Here is a 20,513-nt window from a genome sequence, read left to right as displayed (position 1 = left end):
ACATAATCTGTAGGTGTATTTATTAAATAAACGGTGCCTAATGATTTTTGTTTTATAAGCCCATTCAGCATTCAGTAGAGCTTGAAATATTATTTACATACTATCTTTGCCCTTCGTTTCTATAACTGAAAAGGAGAAAATTTCCTCTTTGAGTATTTAGCAAAGCATTTTTAGATTCAATCAGAACATGAGATTGGTCGTTTTCTTTTACTGGAATCCTTCCCTCCTGATTTCCTAGTTGAAAAGCTAATTGTATCATTTCTAATTCCGATAGCCAACTAAGCAGTGTAAATTTGGTTTAACTCTTAGCTAGTTGATATTTGTGTTATTTAGAGGCTGTTTTTACTTGGGTGATTTGTGCAGGGGCTAATGCATTTCTCTCTTGGAAAATGTGTATGTGTTCCTAATTCCCAACTAATGGGAAAGCAGAGGATATTTTTACTGTCAGCTTTCATCAAGTTAGACCTCTCTGAAGGCCTTACTGGCTTTTATTTCCATGGGAATTTTGCTAATACCCATCCAGGCGCTTGTAGACGGGACTACAAATTAAAAATGAAAAGGAGTGGCAGAACAAATACATCTTTCTTATCTTTTAAGAAGTTGGCAGAATTTTAATCTCGTACTCTCATTTTCACTTTGCAGTTTGTTCAGAAAGGATGCAGAAAGTCTAAGTTGGGTTTTAGTGCAAGAGACCAGCTTAGGCAATGTAAGTAATGAATTTCCTAAATGGGTTCTTGGTTGTAACCTTATATGTAGAAGGCAGAAGAAAGAGAGTAAATCTTCTAGTTTGTATATGTTTACCTAATAATATTAGTGACTTTAATGTGTTTTACTGGAAAATGGAAGATTGAAGACATATTTGAAAATAAGCTGCCTAGTTTTATTGCCTGTATACTAACTCACTAAATTATTTTGCTCCATGTAATAAATGCCCACCCTACATTTCCAAGTACCATGCAGCTGTCAGTGCTCTTAACTTAATTTCTCTGAACATAATTTGTGAACCTGGTGGTACTTGTCATTTAGAGAACACCCACCTACCCTAGATCCTGGAGTTCCATGGTGTTCAGCCCCAGGCTTCCCTCTCTTCTCATACTGCATTCTTTTCCTGGGCATTCCTATCCACTCTGCAGTTTTGTTTTGTTTTGTTTTGTTTTGTTTTGTTAAAGATTATTTATTTTAGAGAGAGAGCACAAGCAGGGGGAGGGACAAAGGGAGAGAATTCTCAAGCAGACTCCCTGCTGAGCATGGAGCCCCACACAGGGCTCAATCCCAGGACCCCAGATCATGAGCTGAGCCACAATCAAGCTGGCTGCTTAACCAACTAAGCCACCCAGGCAGCCCAAGAGAGAGAGAATCTTAAGTAGGCTCTGCGCTTGAGATTTATTTATTTAAGAGATAATTTTGTATTTAAGTTACTTAATAAATAAATATTTACTTATTTTAGGGAAGGAGCATGAGCAGGGAAAGGGGCAGAGGGAGAGAATCCTCAAGCCAACTCCCCACTGAGTGCAGAGCCCAACGGGGCAACTGGTCCCACAACCCTGAGGTCATGACCTGAGCTGAAATCAAGAGCCAGAAGCTTAACTGACTGAGTCACCCAGGTGCCCCACTTGCTGTTTTAAATATTAATATATCATAACAAAATATCAAGTATGTTTCTCTTTTTTGGCTTTTTAGATACTTATTTTCAGAAATCTCACATAATCGAGCTCCTTGTGTCTGAAACTGCCCCTTGGGTTTGCTCCTTTTTCAGATCTTCTCTAGCATTTCCTTACCTCTGCTTCCTCCATCCAGTTTCTTTTGTCAGAGAGCTGAGAGTCATTCTGACTACTTCTATTCCTGCACACACACCCTCACTCCAATCTGTCACCAAGTTCTATCTCTAACCACCTCTAAATCATATCTTAAATCTTTCTACTTTATCACTATTGCCATCACATTAGGTCAAATCAGTGTCTGGCCCAGACTAATGCATCCAGTTTGGCCAACTCGATTTACAAATAAAAGCCAAGGGCAATTGTTAATATGCAGATGTAATTATATCATTCTTATTCATTCTTTTTTTTTTTAAGATTTTATTTATTTATTTGACAGACAGAGATCACAGGTAGGCAGAGAGGCAGACAGAGAGGCAGGCAGAGAGAGAGGTGGAGGCAGGCTCCCCGCGGAGCAGAGAGCCCGATGCGGAACTCGATCCCAGGACCCCGGGATCATGACCTGAGCCGAAGGCAGAGGCTCAACCCACTGAGCCACCCAGGCGCCCCGATTCTTATTCATTCTTATACTTAAAACTCTCCAATGGCTTTCCATAGATCTTAGAAAAAAGCTCTTCTCTTCTGTCCATCCCGAAGGATGGGGCCTATCGAGTTTGCTAGGGCTGCCCTAACAGAGCACATCAGACTGGGTCATTTGTAACAGAAAATTACTTACTCATAGTCTAGAGGTTTGAAGTTTGAGATCAAGATGTCAACAGGATTGGTTTCTTCTAAGACCTCTTTCTTGGCTTATGGATGGCCATATTTTCCCAGTGTCTTTACATGGTCTTCCTTCTGGGTGCTAATCTCCTCTTTTTACAAGGAAACCTGTCATGTTGGACTTGGACCCATTTCCATGACCTCTTTTACCTTAATTACGTCTTTAAGACCTTAATGCTGTATACAATTACATTTTGACATACGAGGGGTTAGGATTTCAAAGTGAAGTTTGGGGAGACAGAACTCAGCCCACAACAGGGCCTAAACTAATGGTTGAGGGAGGAGTAAACATGTATAAAATGCACTACTCTGAGTAACATTTACATGTTCCTTATGGTTTTGCTTCAGCTATCATCTTTTCGTCAAAATCTTAACTGCTATTAGGTCTACATATTGCCTTACATAGCTGTTGAGAAGATAACTAGAAACATTGGTTTACAGGTATCTGTTTCAGTCCCTGTTATCATTTCTTTTGGGTATATATTCAGGAGTGGAATTGCTAGGTCATACAGTAATTCTTTATTTAACTTTTTTAGGAATTTCATGCTGTTTTCCACAGCCACTGCACCATTTTACATTCCTGCTAGCAATGTATATGGATCCAATTTCATGATATCCTCACCAGCACTTGGGTTTTCTCATTCTCACCCCGACAATTATATCCTTCTTACTAAGCATGAAGAGTTATCTCATTGCAGTTTTGATTTGCATTTCCCTAATGACTGATGTTGATTTTCTTTTCATGTGCTTACTTAACCATTTGTGTATCTTTTTTGTTCTATTCTTTGCCTTTTTTTTTTAATTGGCCTTGTCTTTTTGTTGTTGAATTATAGGAGTTCTTTATATCTTCGGGTTTTATATGCTTATTAGATAATGATTTGCAAGTATTTTCTTCTGTCCTATGGGTTGTCTTTTTCCTCTCTCACTTCTTTTAAATTTTAACTGAGATATCACCATCTCCATGAGATCTTTCCTACCTACCCCTGAATCTCCACTTACCCACCTCCAGACACACATCCCCTTTCCCTGCTTTATTATTTCTTCCTAACACCAAACACCAATAGACATTTCCACACGTATTATGTGGGTTGTTATTGTGGTTGGTGTTATTGTTACAAATCTTGTTTGTTGTCGCTCTTATTAACTAGAGGGAGGGGCATTTTTGTCTCCGTCTCTCCTTAAGTGTATATAGACTACTGTCTAGACCAAGACTTGTAGGTATTTAATCTGTTATGTATGAATAAAAGTGAATGAATGAATTTAACACCTAGCAGTGCCATCTTCTCTCTTTTTTTTTTTTTTTTAAGGATTTTATTTGTTTATTTGACAGAGATCACAAGTAGGCAGAGAGGCAGGCAGAGAGAGGGGGAGGATGCAAGACTTGATCTCAGGACCCTGAGATCATGACCTGAGCTGAAGGCAGAGGCTTTAACCCACTGAGCCACCCAGGCGCCCCACCTTTTTTTTTTTTTTTTTAATTGGGGAAATATGACACACATACAGAAAGAGCACAGTGACTTATAAAAGAGCAACTTTGAACCCTCAGGATCAAGATACATATACACTATTGTCATTATGTCAGAATCCTCCCTCATGTTTCCTCCCAATTACTTCCTCCTCTGTCTGGTCACCCAGAGGTGATCACTACTCTAATACTTCTGGTAATATCTTTGTTACTTTGTTACTTTATAGTTGTCCTACATAAGCATTTGTCTCTAAAACCTTTTTTTTTTTAAGATTTTATTTATTTATTTGACAGACAGAGATTACAAGTAGGCAGAGAGGCAGTCAGAGAGAGGAGGAAGCAGGCTCCCTGCTGTGCAGAGAGCCTGATGCGGGGCTCGATCCCAGGACCCTGGGATCATGACCTGAGCCGAAGGCAGAGGCTTTAACCCACTGAGCCACCCAGGCACCCCTCTAAAACCTTTTTAAAACTGTTGTTTTTTAAATCCCGATATAAATGAAACCAATCAATATGTGTCTTCTGTGCCTTTCTCTGACATTTAGATATTTGGGAGTCATGCATGATATCATATTTAGCTGTAGCTTATTTTCATGTCTGTATAACCATCCATTGTATTGCCATACTACAATTTATGTATTCTTCCACTGAAAGAATGGTTACTTCCATTTTTTGGTTTTTTTGAATATTGATGTTCTCAATATTCTTGTCTCCTGGTGTCCAAATGTGTATATTTCAATTGAACATGATACTAATACTTAGGAGTGAATTTTGGGTCAAAGGGCATTCATGTATTCAGCTTTAGTAAATAATACCAGACAAGTTTTCAGAGTAGTTACACAGGTTTCATGCCTTCCAGCAGTATGGTTGCTAATATATTTTCGATTCATTTTGGCTGTTTGGACATCTTATGTGAAATGACTGTTCAAGTCTCTTATCTTCTTTTTTTTTTTTTTTTTTTTTTCCTTTTTCTTTTTCTAAATCAGAGCAAGGCTGTCATGCCAGAGTGCTCCTGAGCAACCTGCAGTACCCCCTCTCTCCTGTGGAAACTGCCAGGAAATCCACCAAGAGGAGGGCTGTCCATAATTTTTAGGTTCTTTCCCGCTTGTATTCCACCAGAGGCAGGCTTGGAGATCAACACATTAGCTGGATCCCCTCTTCATAATCTCATCTAACATCATGTGAGTCTCCTGATAGATTGCTCCTTCACACCAGCCAAACACCACCATTCATGTGGCTTTCTTTTTGTCTTTTCATGAAGTGTAATTGATACAACATGGTATTAGATTTAGGTGTACAATGCAATGACTGTGTATATGTTCTTATCCTTTTTTCATCTCAGTTTTGCTCTTTTTTATTGATTTGTGGGCATTTTTGTGTATTCTGGCTATGAGTCTCTAGCTTTCCTTTTAGTCTTTTGATGATGTGACTTGATGAGTGGAAGTTCTAGATTTTAATATATTTATATATATTTTATATATATATAATATATATAATATATGTGTATGTATATTATACATACATACATAATAAACATGTATGTATATTATACATATATAAAATGTATATTAATATACATTTTCTTTATAGTTAATTTACTAGCAGCTTCTTTGCCAACTAAAGATTATCCACTTAGAATTACACTCCATCTGGAAGGAGATGAATAAAAACTGGCAGGAAAGTGTGGGATATTTGGGAGATAATGAGTACAACAGTTTGGTTGGAGTACAGAGAGGTTTGGGTTTGTTTGTTTTTTTTTTTTGCGGGAAGAGTCTTCTGGGAAATAAAACTTTTTAAGTTAGATTAGGGAAGATTGTATCAAACTAAGAAAAATATTATTCTGGTCTGTTCTCACATGAGCAGGTATCACTTGTAGTAGCGTCCAAAGCACATTGGGGTACGAGCACTTTTGTCTCCAAAAACAGGGCATGCAGTAGTCTGGATGACTCAGGACACATGACCCACACTCCTCAACCCCAGCCACACAATAACAACAAAGCAAAATAACACCAAAAAACTATCTTTCTTACTGACTTCCCTTTTAATGTTTAAGAAAGTCTTCATTTACTTGGAAGAGAGTGTATAATAGTATCTTGATGTGGTTGGGTGTCGTTAAATTACTTCCTTTTTTCTCTAATAACATTTACCTATTGATAGTTAACCATACTTTATCTCACATACAGTTCTGGAGAGCCCTTAATTTCCTGCTCTGACCCTTCTAGTTCATTGTCCATTGTTACATGGTTGTTTTCCTTAGGTGGTTTTCTTACCACAGTGTGCCTCCATGTGCTCATCTGTTAAAGACAAATATTTTATGGCATGCCTACCTCCTTGGACTGTTTTAAAATTAATATGAGGTATTGTAGGTGATACCCATGTCAGGTAATGTAGGTGATTACCAGTGGCAGGACTTCCAGAATACATATAATCATATGAGCCTATTCTTTATTTTTTACTTTTCTAATTGAGTAATTCTTTATTTCTTTTTTTTTTTAATTGAAATTTTAGTTAACATACAGTACAATATTGGTTTCTGGAGTAGAATTCAGTGACTCATCGCTTACATATAACACCCAGGGTTCATCACAACAAGTACCCTCCTTACTGCCCATCTGCCGTCTAGCCCATCCCCCACCTAGCTCCCTCCATCTCCCCTCAGTTTGTTCTCTATAGTCATGAGTCTCTTACGGCTTGTTACCCTCTCTCCTTTTCTTCTCCCCCTTCACATATAGTTCATCTGTCTTCTTTCTTCAGTTTCACATATGAGTGAAATCATGCGGTATTTGTCTTTCTCTGACTGATGTATTTTGCTTAGGATAATACCCTCTAGCTCCATCTGTTAGGTCCCCTAATAATGGGTCCGTGATTAAAGGAGCGAGACTGATACAAAGCGAAGGTCAAGCAAAGCTTTATTTCGCGCCAAGCATCAAGAATCAGACTGACCAGCCAGGGCCGCGCCACTTACAGAGAGGGCGACCTTTCTCTGCTTCACAGACTAGCTTTTAAGGGCAAAGGCCATGTGGTTGGGCCTGGCCATGCACAGGTGGCCAATGAAATTGTAACACACAGAGAAAGCTGCAGAGTCATGTTAGGTCATACGTAAGTGACCAATTGAATTACAATTTACCCTAGTAGATATTTGAACCAGCCTATCACCTTCGTCAGAATTGGCACCCAAAAGGCTCCCAAAGGGCAGGGCCCATACTCCTTGGTAGCTAGGGAGACAGTATGCCCCCCCCTCCGCCATTGGATGTCTCCACCTGGCCTGACCCATCCTTGTATTTGGGCTTTGTTACCTGGGGCTGGTTTCTGGGACTTGTTTTTGAGTAAGTCCCCTGGGGGAAGCGGGGCAGGGACAGTTTAAGGGTTAAACAACAAGGTTATTGTTTAACCTAGATAGAAGTGTTCTGGCTAAAATAGGTCCTTACAATCCATGTCCTTGCAAATGGCAAGATTTCATTCTTTCTGATGGCTGAGTAATATTCCATCATATATATACATATAACAACTTCTTTACCCATTCATCGGTCTGTGGACATTTGGGCTCTTTCCCTAGTTTGTGACCCTATTTTTTGTGTGTGTGTGAAAAACAACTGTAATGCTTTTATTTAAAAGCACAGTTATGGGGGCGCCTGGGTGGCTCAGTTGGTTGAGCCTCTGCTTTCCACTCAGGTCACAATCCTGGAATTCCAGGATCTGGTTCCCTGTCGGGCTCCCTGCTCGGCAGGGAGTCTGCTTCTCCCACTGATCTCTCTCCTCTCCTGCCCTCTCTCTCTCTCTCATTCTCTCTCTCTCAAATAAATAAATAAAATCTTTTGAAAAAAAAAAAATAAAAGCACACTTATGGAATTTCGTGTTGTCTACATTTACAGAAAGAAAGAATGATATAAACATGAATAACCTGACAATTTTTGTGAGACCTGTGTGGTCCATATCTAAAAGAGTTTTCCTAGGAGTTATCCATTACAGCTAAAGCCGTAGGGTGAATTTTCTTTTTCTTTTGTTTTTCTTAAAGTATATGTGGTGTGCAATATTATATTACAGGTAACCCTTGGACAGTCTGGGTTTGAACCAGGCAGGTCCACTTATACATGGATTTTTTTTTTTCCATTAATACAGTACAGCACTGTAGGGGCGCCTGGGTGGCTCAGTGGGTTAAAGCCTCTGCCTTTGGCTCAGGTCATGATCCCAGGGTCCTGGGATCAAGCCCCGCATTGGGTTCTCTGCTCAGCGGGGAGCCTGCTTCCCCTCTCTCTCTCTGCCTGCCTCTCTGCCTATTTGTGATCCCTGTCTGTCAAATAAATAATCTTTTAAAAAAAAAATACAGTACAGCACTATTAATGCATTTTCTCTTCCTTATGATTTTCTTAATGATATTTTCTTTTTTGTAGCTTACTTTATGATAAGTATGAACAGTATATAAAGTAAAAACAGTATCTAATTCATGTAATTTACAGAATATGTATTAATCGACTAGTTATGTTATCTGTAAGGCTTCTGGTCACCAGTGGGCTATTAGTAGTTAAGTTTGGTCAGAGTTAAATGTTGCATGTGGATTTTCAATTATATGGGGGGCCAGCTCCCCTAAGTCCCATGTTGTTCAAGGGTCAACTTTAGCTTCAGATGTACACGTGCATTTATGTGCATTACAAGGTGATCACCGTGATAAACTAGCTACCAACTGTGACCATGTATAATTGTTACATATTATTAACTATATTCCCTGTGCTGTACATAGTATTCCTATTTCTTACTTATTTTATAAATGGAAGTTTATACCTTTTAATCCTTTTTCCCTGTTTCACTTGTCCCCTCACCCCTCTCCCCTCTGGCCGTCACCAGATTGTTCCCTGTTATCTATGAGTCTGTTTCTGCTTTGTTTTGTTGGTTCATTTGTTTTCTGTATTCCCCTTATAAGTGAAAATATATAGTACTTGTCTTTCTCTGTTTGACTTACTTGACTTAGCATAATACCCTCTACATATATCCATGTTGTCACGAATAGCAAGGTTTCATTCTCTTTTGTGATTAATATTCCATTATACTTATATATACCATATCTTCTCTATCCATTCATCCATTGATGGACATTTAGGTTGCTTCCATATCTTGGCTATTACAGATAATGCTGCAGTGAACATAGGTGCGCATGTATCTCTTCAGATTGGTGATTTGTTGGTTGTTTTTTGTTTTTGTTGTTTTCATAAACACCCAGAGATCGAATTGCTGAACCATATGGTAGTCCTATTTTTAATTTTTTGAAGAACCTTCCTACTGTTTTCCATAGTGGCTACACCAATTTACATTTCCACCAACAGCGCAGGGGAGTTCCCTTTTCTCCCCATTCTTGCCAACACTTGTTATTTCTTGTCCTTTTGTTAACAGCCATTCTGACAAGTCCTGAGATGATACCTCACTGTGGTTTGGTTTTGCATTTTCCTGATGATGAGTGATGTTGGGCACCTTTTCATATGTCTGTCTGTTGGTCATCTGTAAGCCTCTGGAGAAATGTCTGTTCCATTCCTCTGCTTGTCTCCTCTTCATGTTGTTTGGGGTTTTTTCCTATTGAGTTGTGTGAAATTTTTTATATATTTTGGTAATTAACCCACTATCAGTTATTTCATTTACAAATATCTTCTTTCGTTCAGTAGTTTGCTTTTTTGTTTTGTTGATGGTTTTCTTTACCATACGAAAGCTTTTTAATTTGATGTAGTCTCATTTGTTTACTTTTGCTTTTATTGCCCTTTCCTGGGGAGACAGATCCAAAACAGTCTTGTTCTGACTGACATCAAAGAGTTTGTTGCCTGTGTTTTCTTCCAGTAGTTTTAGGGTTTCTGGTCTTAAACTTAAGTCTTTAGTTGGTTTTGAGTGTATGTTTGTATACGGTGAAAGAAAGTGGTCCAGTTTCATTCTTTCACATGTAGCTGTCCAGCTACATTTATTGAAGAAACTTTTCCCCGTGGTATGTGTAAGGGCCTATTTAGCCAGAGCAGCTCCATCCTGACCCTGCCCCCCACCCCCCTTGCCCAGGGATCTTACTTAAAAACAAGTCCCAGAAATCAGTCCCAGGTAACAAAGCCCAAATACAAGGGTGGGTCAGGCCAGGTGGAGGTATTCAATCAGTGGGGGCGCATACTGTCTCCTAGCTACCAAGGAGTATGGGCGCTGCCCTTTGGGTGCCTTTTGGGCGCCAGTTCTGACCAAGGTGATAGGCTAGTTCAAATATCTACTAGGGTAAATTGTAATTCAGTTGGTCACTTATGTGTGACCTAGCAGGACTGTGCAGCTTTCTCTGTGTTACAATCTCACTGGCCACCTGTGCATGGCCAGGCCCACAACATGGCCTTTGCCCTTAAAAGCTAGTCTGTAAGGCAGAGAGAGGTCGCCTCTTTGCAAGAGATGGCCCTGGCCGATCAGCAGATAAAACTTTGCTTGACCTTTGCTTTGTATCAGTCTTGCTCCTTTGACCATGGACCCAACAGTATGTTCTTGCCTCCTTTTTTTGAAGATGAATTGACTATATAAGCATAGGTTTATTTCTGGCCTCTCTTTTCTATTCTATTGATCTCTAATGTGCGTGTGTGTGTGTGTGTGTGTGTGTGTGTGTGTATGCACCAGTACTATACTATTTTGATGACAACAGCTTGATATCTGGGATTGTCATACCTCCAGTTTTGTTCTTCTTTTTCAAGATTCCTTTAAATTATTTTGATTCTATACAAACTTTAGGATTGTTTGTTCTATTTCTGTGAAAGATGCTATTGGTTTTCAATGGGGATTGCATTGAATCTGTAGACTGTTTGGGGTGATACTAATATTTTAACAATATTAGTTCTAATCCTTGACCACAGAATATCTTTCATTTGTTTGTGTCATCTCAGTTTCTTTCATCGATGTCTTGTAGTTTTTTGAGTAGAGGTCTTTTGCCTCCTTGGTTAAATTTATTCCTAGGTATTTTTTTCTTTCTGATGCAACTGTGAGAAATATTGTTTTTTAAATTTCTCTTTCTGATAACTTGTTGTAATTGTATAGAAATGTCACAGATTTGTGTATTTTAATTTTGTATCCTTCAACTTTACTGAATTTTTTAGTTCTAATAGTTTTTTGGCGGAGTCTTTAAAGTTCTCTGTATCTAGTATCATGTCATCTGCACACTTTTACATCTTCCTTTCCAATTTGAGTGCCTTTTGTTTCTTTTTCTTGTGCAGTTACTATGGCTAAGACTTCCAGAACTATGTTGAATAAAAAGTGGTGAGCATGGCATTCTTGTCTTCGGACTGACCTTAGAGGAAGAGAAAGCTGTCAGCCTTCCACCACCCAGTATGATGTTAGCTGTGGGTCTGTCTTAGGTACATTCCTTCTATATCCACGCTGTCGAGAATTTTTATCATAACTGTATATTGCATTTGATAAAATTCTGCATCTGTTGAGATGATCATATCATTTTTATCCTTTCTGTTAGTTTGATGTATCACATTGATGAATTTGTGGGTGTTGAACTGTCTTTGCATTTTTGGAATACGTTCTACCTGATTGTAGTGTATGATTGATCCTTTTAATGTGTGGTTGAGTTCAGTTTGCTGATATTTTGTTGAGGATTTTTGCATCAATCTTCCTTGAGGATATTTGCCTGCAGTTTTCTTTTTTTATGGTCACTTTGTCTGCTTTTGGTATCTTGGTAATTCTGTCCTCATACGATGAGTCTGGAAGCATTCCTTCTTCTTCAGTCTTTTGGGATAGTTTGAGAAGGATAGGTATTAACTCCAGTTGAAATCTTTTATGAATACACCTGTGAGGATGGTCTAAGATTTCTGTTTGTTGGGATGGTTTTTTTTATTACTGATTGAACTTCATTACTAGTCATCAGTGTGTTCAGATTTTCTGTATCTTCTGGACTCAGTCTGGAAAGATTGTGTGTTTATAGGAATTTATTCATTTCTTCTAGGTTATCCCATTTGTTGGCATGTAATTTTTTTTTGTAGTACTGCCTTATGATCCTTTGTATTTCTGTGGTATTGGTTATAATTTCTCTTCTCCCATTTCTGATTTTATATGGGCCCTCTCTTTTTTTTTTTTTTCTTGATAGGTCTGGCTAAAGGTTTAGCACTTTTGTTTATCTTTTCAAAGAACTAGCTCTTAGTTTCATTGATTTTTTTTTTTGTCTCTGTTTCACTTATATCCACTCTTATCTTTATTATTTCCTTTCTTCTACTAACTTTGGTTTTACTTATTCTTTTTCTCATTCCTTTAGGTGTAAAGTTAGGTTGTCTGAGATTTTTTTTTTATTTCTTAAGGTGGCTCTGTATTGCCATAAACTTCCCTCTTAGGTATATTTTTGCTATATCCCATAGATTTTGAACTGTTGTGTTCCTATTTTTATTTGTCTCAAGGTATTTTTATTTATTCTTTTTCTGTTGACTCATTGTTTATTTATTAGCATATTGTTTAGCCTCCACAGTTTTCAGTTTTTCCAGCTTTCTTCTTGTGATTGATTTTATTTTCATACCTCTAGGGTAGCAAACGATGCTTGATATGATTTCCATCTTCCTAAGTTTATTAAGACTTGTTTTGTGACCTAACACGTAACCTTTCCTGCAGCATGTTCCATGTGCACTTGAGAAGAATATGTATTCTGCTCTTGGATGGAATGTTCGGTATATGTCTGTTAAGTCCATGTGGTCCTATGTGTCAGCTAAGGCTACTGTTTCCTCATTGATTTTCTGTCTAAATGATCTATCCATTGAAGTCAATGGGGTGCTGAAGCCCCTATTATTATTATATTACTCTCATTTTCTTCCTTTATGTCTGAATTTACTTTTTCTTCCTTCTTTATCAGATCTACGAAGTGTTACCCATGAGTTTTGGATAATAGCCAGTAGTATCCATTGATATTCCTTTAAACACACAAGCAGTGAAAAGCCCTCCCAGAAATAATTTTTAGTACTTGCCTAGTCATTATATTCCTTTGGAAGACAGTATAAACTCTTTGTTAGAATTACCTTTAAAAAAAAAAAAAGTTCTTTCAACTTAAAATGTAATTTGCCTTTTATAAAAATATTGCTTGTATCTGATTCCTGGAAGAATGGGGATGTAATGTTCCTATAAACTTCTTCCCTAAACATTTGACTTTGTAAAAAGCGAAATACAGTACTACCTAAGATATATCTATATATACCTGTACATTAAAAAATACATACATGTATTACTTTCTTTCACCAAGTGATTAGAGGTGTGTAGTCCAAGTTGAAAATACTTTTGACATGTGATTGATAAAATGACGGTGCATTTTGATTACTTGCAACTATCATTTTATGTCACTAAGCTATTTCTCTTCTTATTTAGTATGACATAGTAGCTACAGTTTATTGTCCAGACTATCTTTTTGACTCTTTGGAAGGGGAAAAAAAAAAACAAAAAACAAAAAACAGGACCAAATAGTCAAGTCTCATCATCTATTGACAGTGATAGACAGCACATGGATAATTAAGCCCATCGTCGAATATAGCCTATAAAACTGTAGCCAGGATTTTCTGCATCTTCCTCCTGAAAGCTTGTTGTTAGAGTTGGGACTGATAGCTGAGATGGCACTGGTTTGAATATCAGTTTTATTTTCTCTTCTTCCCTTAACAAAGATACTAATGAACCATGAGTTGAGTCAGAGGCCCAGAGTGTTAGAGCTAGACAATCCAAGGCCAGGCACCCCTGAAATACTATTAATTGGATTCTTATTAAACTTAATGCACTTACATCCTTGTTGGGTCTAGACGGCCACTGATTTGTGTCCAGACATAAAACTGAAGAGAAGTTTTTTGAAAACATGCCTCCTTAGTGAACTGAACCTTCCATACATTTTCTGAAGAGAAATGAAGCTAGAGAGTTGACTGTGGTTTGATAAAGCAGATTTGTGACTTTCTAGTTAAATTCTCGAAGAAGTCTCAGAGTGTGTTTTCCTTTTAAAAATGTCATGGTCCAAGGAAGGATTTTGATCACACCCATTCCTAATATTTGTGGGACCTAAAGCAGGAGTAAAAATGGAGGCCTTGGGCCATATATCTAAATGTAAAGTCATAAATAAAGTTACCAAACTACTGAGTAAATGCAACCTATACTGCTTTCTTGATAATATACCTTCAGTAATGTCCTGGCAGGCGAGATTTGGATTTAGAATTCTTGGGCTCTCTGGGGTGTCATGTCAGAGCGTGACAATGTGAGGACTTGGCTCTTAGCCAGTCCCCCTTTCCTTTTTGTCCTACATATCTGTCCAAGTTCCATCGTTACCCTCCTTCAACAACTGCCCTTGCCCACCCCTTGGGTAAACGTAGATTCTTAAATTCTAAGAATAATCTCTGTACACATGACATGGAACACTTAAAGCCATTCCTGTATTCTCTCATATTTTCACGGTCTTCCCTAAGTCACTGCGAGTTGAATGGGAAAAGATAATGATAATAGCTATCAGTGATTATACCTGCCAGACATTGGTATTAGTTCTTTGCATATTTTATCTCGGGTATCAGCATTTTCCCTTCTTGGGGCTAAGTATTTCAGTAAAGCAAGACACTAAATTTATATACATAGCTCTGCCGTATAAACACATACACACACACACACGTGCACATGGGCACACACATTATTTCAGCTGTTGTTATTTTAGGAAGTATGTTTTCAAAGTCACCTTCCTTCCCTTTCCTCAGTGCAGCCTTTTAGAAAATACTAACTTGAAACAAAGCAAAATCCAGGATCCAAGAACCCAGCTTGGCTACGACCCCCGGGTGTATGTATAGCAAATCAAGTTGTTCACAAACTGATTCAGTTCTTTGTTCTCTCCCCCCAACCCCACCGTTTGGATTGATGAGAGAGTAATGAACTTGCCTTGCTTTTCCACAGGGTAAACTGAGGCCTGTCTTTTCCCTTTAACTGCTGGGAGGAAATATAGCACTGCTAGATAATGCTGATTTCAACCTTTGAAGGTTCAATGATGTGTGTCAGTTAGCCTGCTACTTTTTTCTCCTTCCTAAAGGAACAGGCTTTAAGGCAGATCTGCTTCTTGATTCATTTTAAAGCTTAACTGCTTAGGTAGGTGTTACAAGAGCAAAGAAAAAGTGTGGAATTTAATCCTCTGTTCCTTGGCTTCTTGAGAAGGGAGGTGCCACATCTAAACACAGCCCCATTGACTCTCCTCAGTTAGCTGGAGATACTTTGTTTTGGAAATGTTGGCTTTGTAAGTAGAAATGGAAACCATTAAAACAGATAAAACAAAGAAAAAAGTAGCCATAGAAACAGAAGTAGAATTAAGAGAATGTTGGAAATGACTACAAGCAATGAAGTACATGAATTCATGTCTGTTTTCAGCCTCTGTCCGCTCTTCAGTTCATGGTGCCCGTTTGATGTCCTGTGAGCACAACAGTGTGATCAGAGTGGGAAGCCCATTCTTGGCATTCTCTCTCTTCATTAACTTGCGCTTGCCAGAAGTACCTTGAATAAAACAGACACATTTGACCAATCTTCAGGAGCTACTTTGAGTGTTCCCTCAGTTTACAAGGTCATCCCAAAGCAGGTTGTGGGGGGCCAGATCCCCGTTGCATTCTGCTGCGCCATTATGCAGACGTGCCCAGTGTCTCTCAGCACCCACAGCTCCCACGAAGGTTCCCCTGTCACATCTGAGGGAAAGAAGGAGCTTGGTTAAGTCTTCACTTTGAAGCTGTCATGTTAATTGTGAACTTTTGCTGAGTCTGTACCTTAAAAAAGGTAACCATCTCAGCATGTTAAGATCATAACTGCTAGATTAATGCTTGGAGGCAGCAGCTGTGCTGACGGGAGGCATTAATGGCTGGATGAGTTCAATCAGATAGGCCGCCTCCAGTGTCTTTGTGTAATGGTATTTGCTAGATTCCAAATGGACTGCTGAGAAAGATGAAATACAATCTCATATATTATCTCTATCTTGAAAAAAAAAATAGAGAATGAAATTGTTCTCTTTACTGGCTTCTATTTTATTAACCTTTGTGGAGGCAACTTAAAGAACAGATGTCCCTGTAGAGTTGAAACCTTTTGCTAAAGTGGAGTGTCATTAAGCGCGTCTGTGAGTTCTAGAACAGTGGGGTTGAGTGAAGCAGGTAAGTATTTTTTTTTAAACCACTCAGAAAATAATAGGGCATATTCTGGGGCTATCCAGAGAGAAAAAACTGGAGTAAACATTGGATACAACTAAATTCGTTCTTCTTTCTTCTTCTTCCATACAGAGTGTGGAGAAAGTTCTTGTGGAATTCAGTCACAAGGAGTTGTTTGATTTCTATAACAAGGTCTGTATTTTTAAAATAATTTCTGCTATGTGGAGTTTTACATAATGTTGCCTTCTTTTTATGAATTCTTATTTTTAAATGACCTATTACGGAGCGAAGTTCTTTAAACATCCCTTGTAAACACCGTATGTTTCACGGCAGGAAGCATTGCCGAGATGAAGAGAATCTGACAAACTAAATCAGGAAGAAAGTGGAAATGGTTTTAATTAAAGCAATAGGATTGTTACTTTAAAGCAAAGCATTCGTAATGAACTATGTGATACCTAGCCACACTGGCACTTTAGGTATATTTAACGTTAAATAGTTTAATTTCCGGGCCCAAGAGGAAAGGGAGGTGCCAGGCCTGTGAAGTTTTATCTTTGAGTGAATGTCCTTGTTTCTTTCCAAATCCTGACTTTGTGAGCCAGGAAGATGCACTCCCCCTACCCCCAACCCTTCTTCAAAAGTCTTATGTAGTGATCATTTAAATTAAAGCAGCCGGGGGTATTTCAAAGAGTCAAATTTAGAAATCTTCCTTGACGCATTGGAAAACGTAGATCACAGCCATGAATTCTAATAGCTTCTTATGAAAAGAAAACTTTCCTACGTGGTGAATCTGTTGCTGTGCGAATGGATGTAACTTGCTTGGTCGCTGCGGCTGATCTGTCCCTCCCCTCGGCAAGTTTCTGAGCAGCCCTTTGTAGGCATTTCTCGCCTTTTAGCAACTTTTCTCTCGTTTCCTCTGTCTAAATAGCTGGAGACCATACAAGCGCAGCTGGATTCCCTCACGTGATTGTTCCCGAAGACTGGCTTCTCCATCACACTCCTGCCACCTCATCATTCTGCCCCGAAGATGGGCTGCCAGGTTCTGTTTTGCGAAGGATTTGGTAGCTTTCCTCTTGTAAACCAGGGCTTACCGCTTCTTAGAGTAATACCAGTCAAGGGAAATCATTGTCTCGAGAGCTTCTAATACCCATTCTCTCCTCCTGTGAGCCAGCGGCAAACAATTGTTAAGAATGCATTCGCTTGGAAGGAAACAGTAAATACCATATTGTTATTACCGTCTTGTTTTTGCTTTATTGCCTGACCTGCTCATTTTTTACATGTTAGACGACACCTTTATGTATCAAGGAGGGTCCACAGAGACAAGGGATACTATGTACCTTAGAATACAAAACTCCAGTCATTACCTCATTAAAGCAAGAAAGCAAGCAAGGGCAGTCAGATACTTTGTTTTTCCTTGAATATAATGATGTTTTGCTTGGGAAATAACATAGGAACAAAATCTGAAGTAGAGCTAGTGGTAGTGAATCAGTTAATTCCAGTGTGAGCTTCTATGTGCACTTTAATTTTTTTGGTCTGAGTGTAATGATCTAATAATAGTCCAGGTTTCTGTGTGCTTTTCTTTGTACTGCAAATTAATAATGATTCACTTCATAGTAAGGGAGAGATTCTGATCATAAATAAAAATAATTGTCATGAGTGCTAAATAGTTATCCTTAAAATTCCAAAAACAGATACCTTTTATATTTTCTTTCTATAAATATGTTAATTAATTTAAGTCAATAAAATTTTTATGTTTTAGAATTAGGTGAACTGAAGTACACAGTATCTTATACTGTGATTGTATATAAACGTGAGTATGGTTGCCTATAAAAATATTACCAGTTGAGGGGGCGCCTGGGTGGCTCAGTGGGTTAAGCCTCTGCCTTCGGCTCAGGTCATGATCTCAGGGTCCTGGGATCGAGCCCCGCATCGGGCTCTCTGCTCAGCAGGGAGCCTGCTTCCCCCTCTCTCTGCCTGCCTCTCTGCCTACCTGTGATCTCTCTCTCTCTCTCTCTGTCAAATAAATAAATAAAATCTTAAAAAAAAAAAAGAAAAAGAAAAATATTACCAGTTGAATTTTTTATGAATGAAATATTTTTTCTCTGTTGTTTCCACAGAGACAGAGCAGGTGGGAGGGGGAGACGGGAGGGGAGAAATTGGGGGAGTCGTATACATTGATTTGAGTCAAACGTGACTTCATATGAAGGTATTTGATCTCAGAAATGTCCTATGGTTAACAGCCAGCCACTGAAATTAAATCACATTCCTTCTGTGAGGTATCTGCATTGATGGTCCCTCAAGTAAATGTTCACTGTATGGAATTTGTGCCTTTCTTTGTATGTGTGCTTTATGTCGTTGATGAGAACAATTGGGAGTTCGGATGATTTCAGAAAGTAATATTACAGTTGCTGTCTGTAGTTGATTAATTTGAAAAGTTTCTTTAATGTCCATTGATACGCTATCTGGAAAACTTGTTTATAATACAGCGGCATTTATTTCCATATGTAGCTTATGGGAGCTGTCTTATTTTGTTACACTCTATTCTGCCAGTTCCAGAGGGAGCTACCTGACTACTTAAACATTTTCATAACTATTCCTTCAGACTTCTTATATACAAAAACACATACATCATCTCAAGTTGAATTTGTTAGACTCTCCTGACGGTGACCATATGGATAGTTGAAAGTTTTCATTGGTTTAATGGCCAATTTAACTCCCATGTAGGTATCTAAACTAAACGTGACAGTCCAAAATGAAATTCTCGATTAGTAGCTCGTTTTATGCTCCCTAAAAGACCTGGTTTTATACTCTCTAGGAGTATTATCTAAAACTATGCAAAAATGTAGTAAATAGTTTCCTCTCCAGGAGTCTAGTTCAAGAAAGTCTGACCAAAGGCATTGAAGAAAGGCCTAATAGAAGGTCTAATTCCAACTAAGAACATAACTATTCTTGAAATATATTTAATTGCAGATCATTTCATTCCTTAAGGCACCACCATTGCTCTGATACACAGGTCAAAGAAAATATCATTCCCAAACAGTGCCGAATACCTGTGACCTTTTCATAGAAATAAGGGACTTGGAGAGGCAAGTGCTGGAAGCTCCTCTCCCAGCACTCTTACTTGAGTGCCTGGCGTGAGGCTTGAACACAAATAGACTTACTTGCTAGAAAGGAACCATTGTACTATTTTACCCCTACTACAAGTAATACCTGCAATGTTCCAGTAGTAATTTGTGCTTCTTTTTAATGAGGAAAACCCAAAACTCACAAAGAAGTAACCTTAAAGTAGATTCTTATCATCCAAAACAGCCATTTAATGACATTTTGGTAGATTCTACTGAAGTGGTTTTTTTCCTACCCATATATCTTTCTCGTTCTTTTTTTTCTTTTTCTTTTTTTTAAGATTTTATTTATTTGAGAGAGAGAAAACACACAAGAGAGCAGAGGGCACAAGTAGGCAGAGCGGCAGACAGAGGAAAAGGGAGAAGCAGACCCCCCCCACCCAGCAGGAAACCTGATGTGGGACTCGATCCCAGGACCCCAAGACCATGACCTGAGCTGAAGGCAGATGCCCAACCAACTGAGCCACCCAGGTGTCCCTCTCGTTCTTTTTTCTCTCTTTTTTTTCTTTTCCTAACACATTGGAATAATGCCATAAATACAGATTCATACTTTGCTTTGTGTAACATTATACATGAGCATTTTTCCTGTCCTTACTACCTAAAACATAATTTCAGTATATATTAAATAACCCACCATGTGCATGAGCTACACTTTATGTAGTTTTCCAGTCTGTTGTTGGATGTTTAGACTATTTTCATTTTTTAACATAGTACAGAACTCACTGGTGTCATATCATTATATCTATAACCCCTGGACCACATCTGTTATTATTTTATTACTACAAATTACTAGAGGTGGGATTAAATAAGAAGTATGAAGATTTATTTTCCATTTTTATCTTTAATGGTATTTTATTACAAAAATCATAGTTGCCCTTAGTTTAAAAAAAAAAAAAGTTCCTGTTTTGCCAGTCTTACTCCACTTCCCAAAAGTGCTCACTCAACTACTTGAAAATTTTGGTTTGTATCTTTTCAGACGTCTTATGCAAATACACACGCATACACACATGCACACACGCCTTTTTGTGTATGCTTATACTTGCATTTATTTATTTATGTGTTTATTTATTTTTAAATAGGCTCCATACCCAAAATGGAGCCTGACATGGGGCTTGAACTCATGGCCCATATTCATTTATACCATCTCCAATGGTAAAGGAGAATTCACCTGCCTCAGAACAACTTCATCACCCTTTTCTCCTACTGTGCGTTTCATTGTCCACATTCTCCTTAACCTGGGACCAGGTTTTGGGAACAGCATCAGGTGAGAGAGAATTGGACACTGGAACATCACTAATTACTTGGGGTTTTCATGCTGATAACTCTAGAAGAATCAAAGAGGAGA

General features: G+C 38.4%; 1 protein-coding gene across 2 annotated transcripts in view; it reads left to right on the top strand.

The window, feature by feature from the left end:
- The window catches only part of LOC111158899 (COMM domain containing 10), a 192,908-nt gene extending 175,626 nt beyond the window's left edge, over positions 1 to 17,282 (top strand). The window contains exons 6-7 of one of the 2 annotated variants that reach the window (XM_022521216.1): positions 16,182 to 16,241; positions 16,975 to 17,282. In XM_022521216.1, coding sequence (XP_022376924.1) covers positions 16,182 to 16,241; positions 16,975 to 17,013 — 99 coding nt within the window. In that variant the 3' untranslated portion in view covers positions 17,014 to 17,282. Of the gene's footprint in view, positions 1 to 4,925; positions 5,091 to 16,181; positions 16,242 to 16,974 lie in introns of those variants that run through there. The other variant, XM_022521217.1, reaches the window with a different exon arrangement.
- Positions 17,283 to 20,513: the final 3,231 nt, after the last annotated feature.

This window comes from Enhydra lutris, unplaced genomic scaffold (genome assembly GCF_002288905.1).
Source record: "Enhydra lutris kenyoni isolate GAN:26980312 unplaced genomic scaffold, ASM228890v2 scaffoldscaffold64, whole genome shotgun sequence".
NCBI lineage: Eukaryota > Metazoa > Chordata > Mammalia > Carnivora > Mustelidae > Enhydra > Enhydra lutris.
This window is presented reverse-complemented; position numbering and strand designations above follow the sequence as displayed.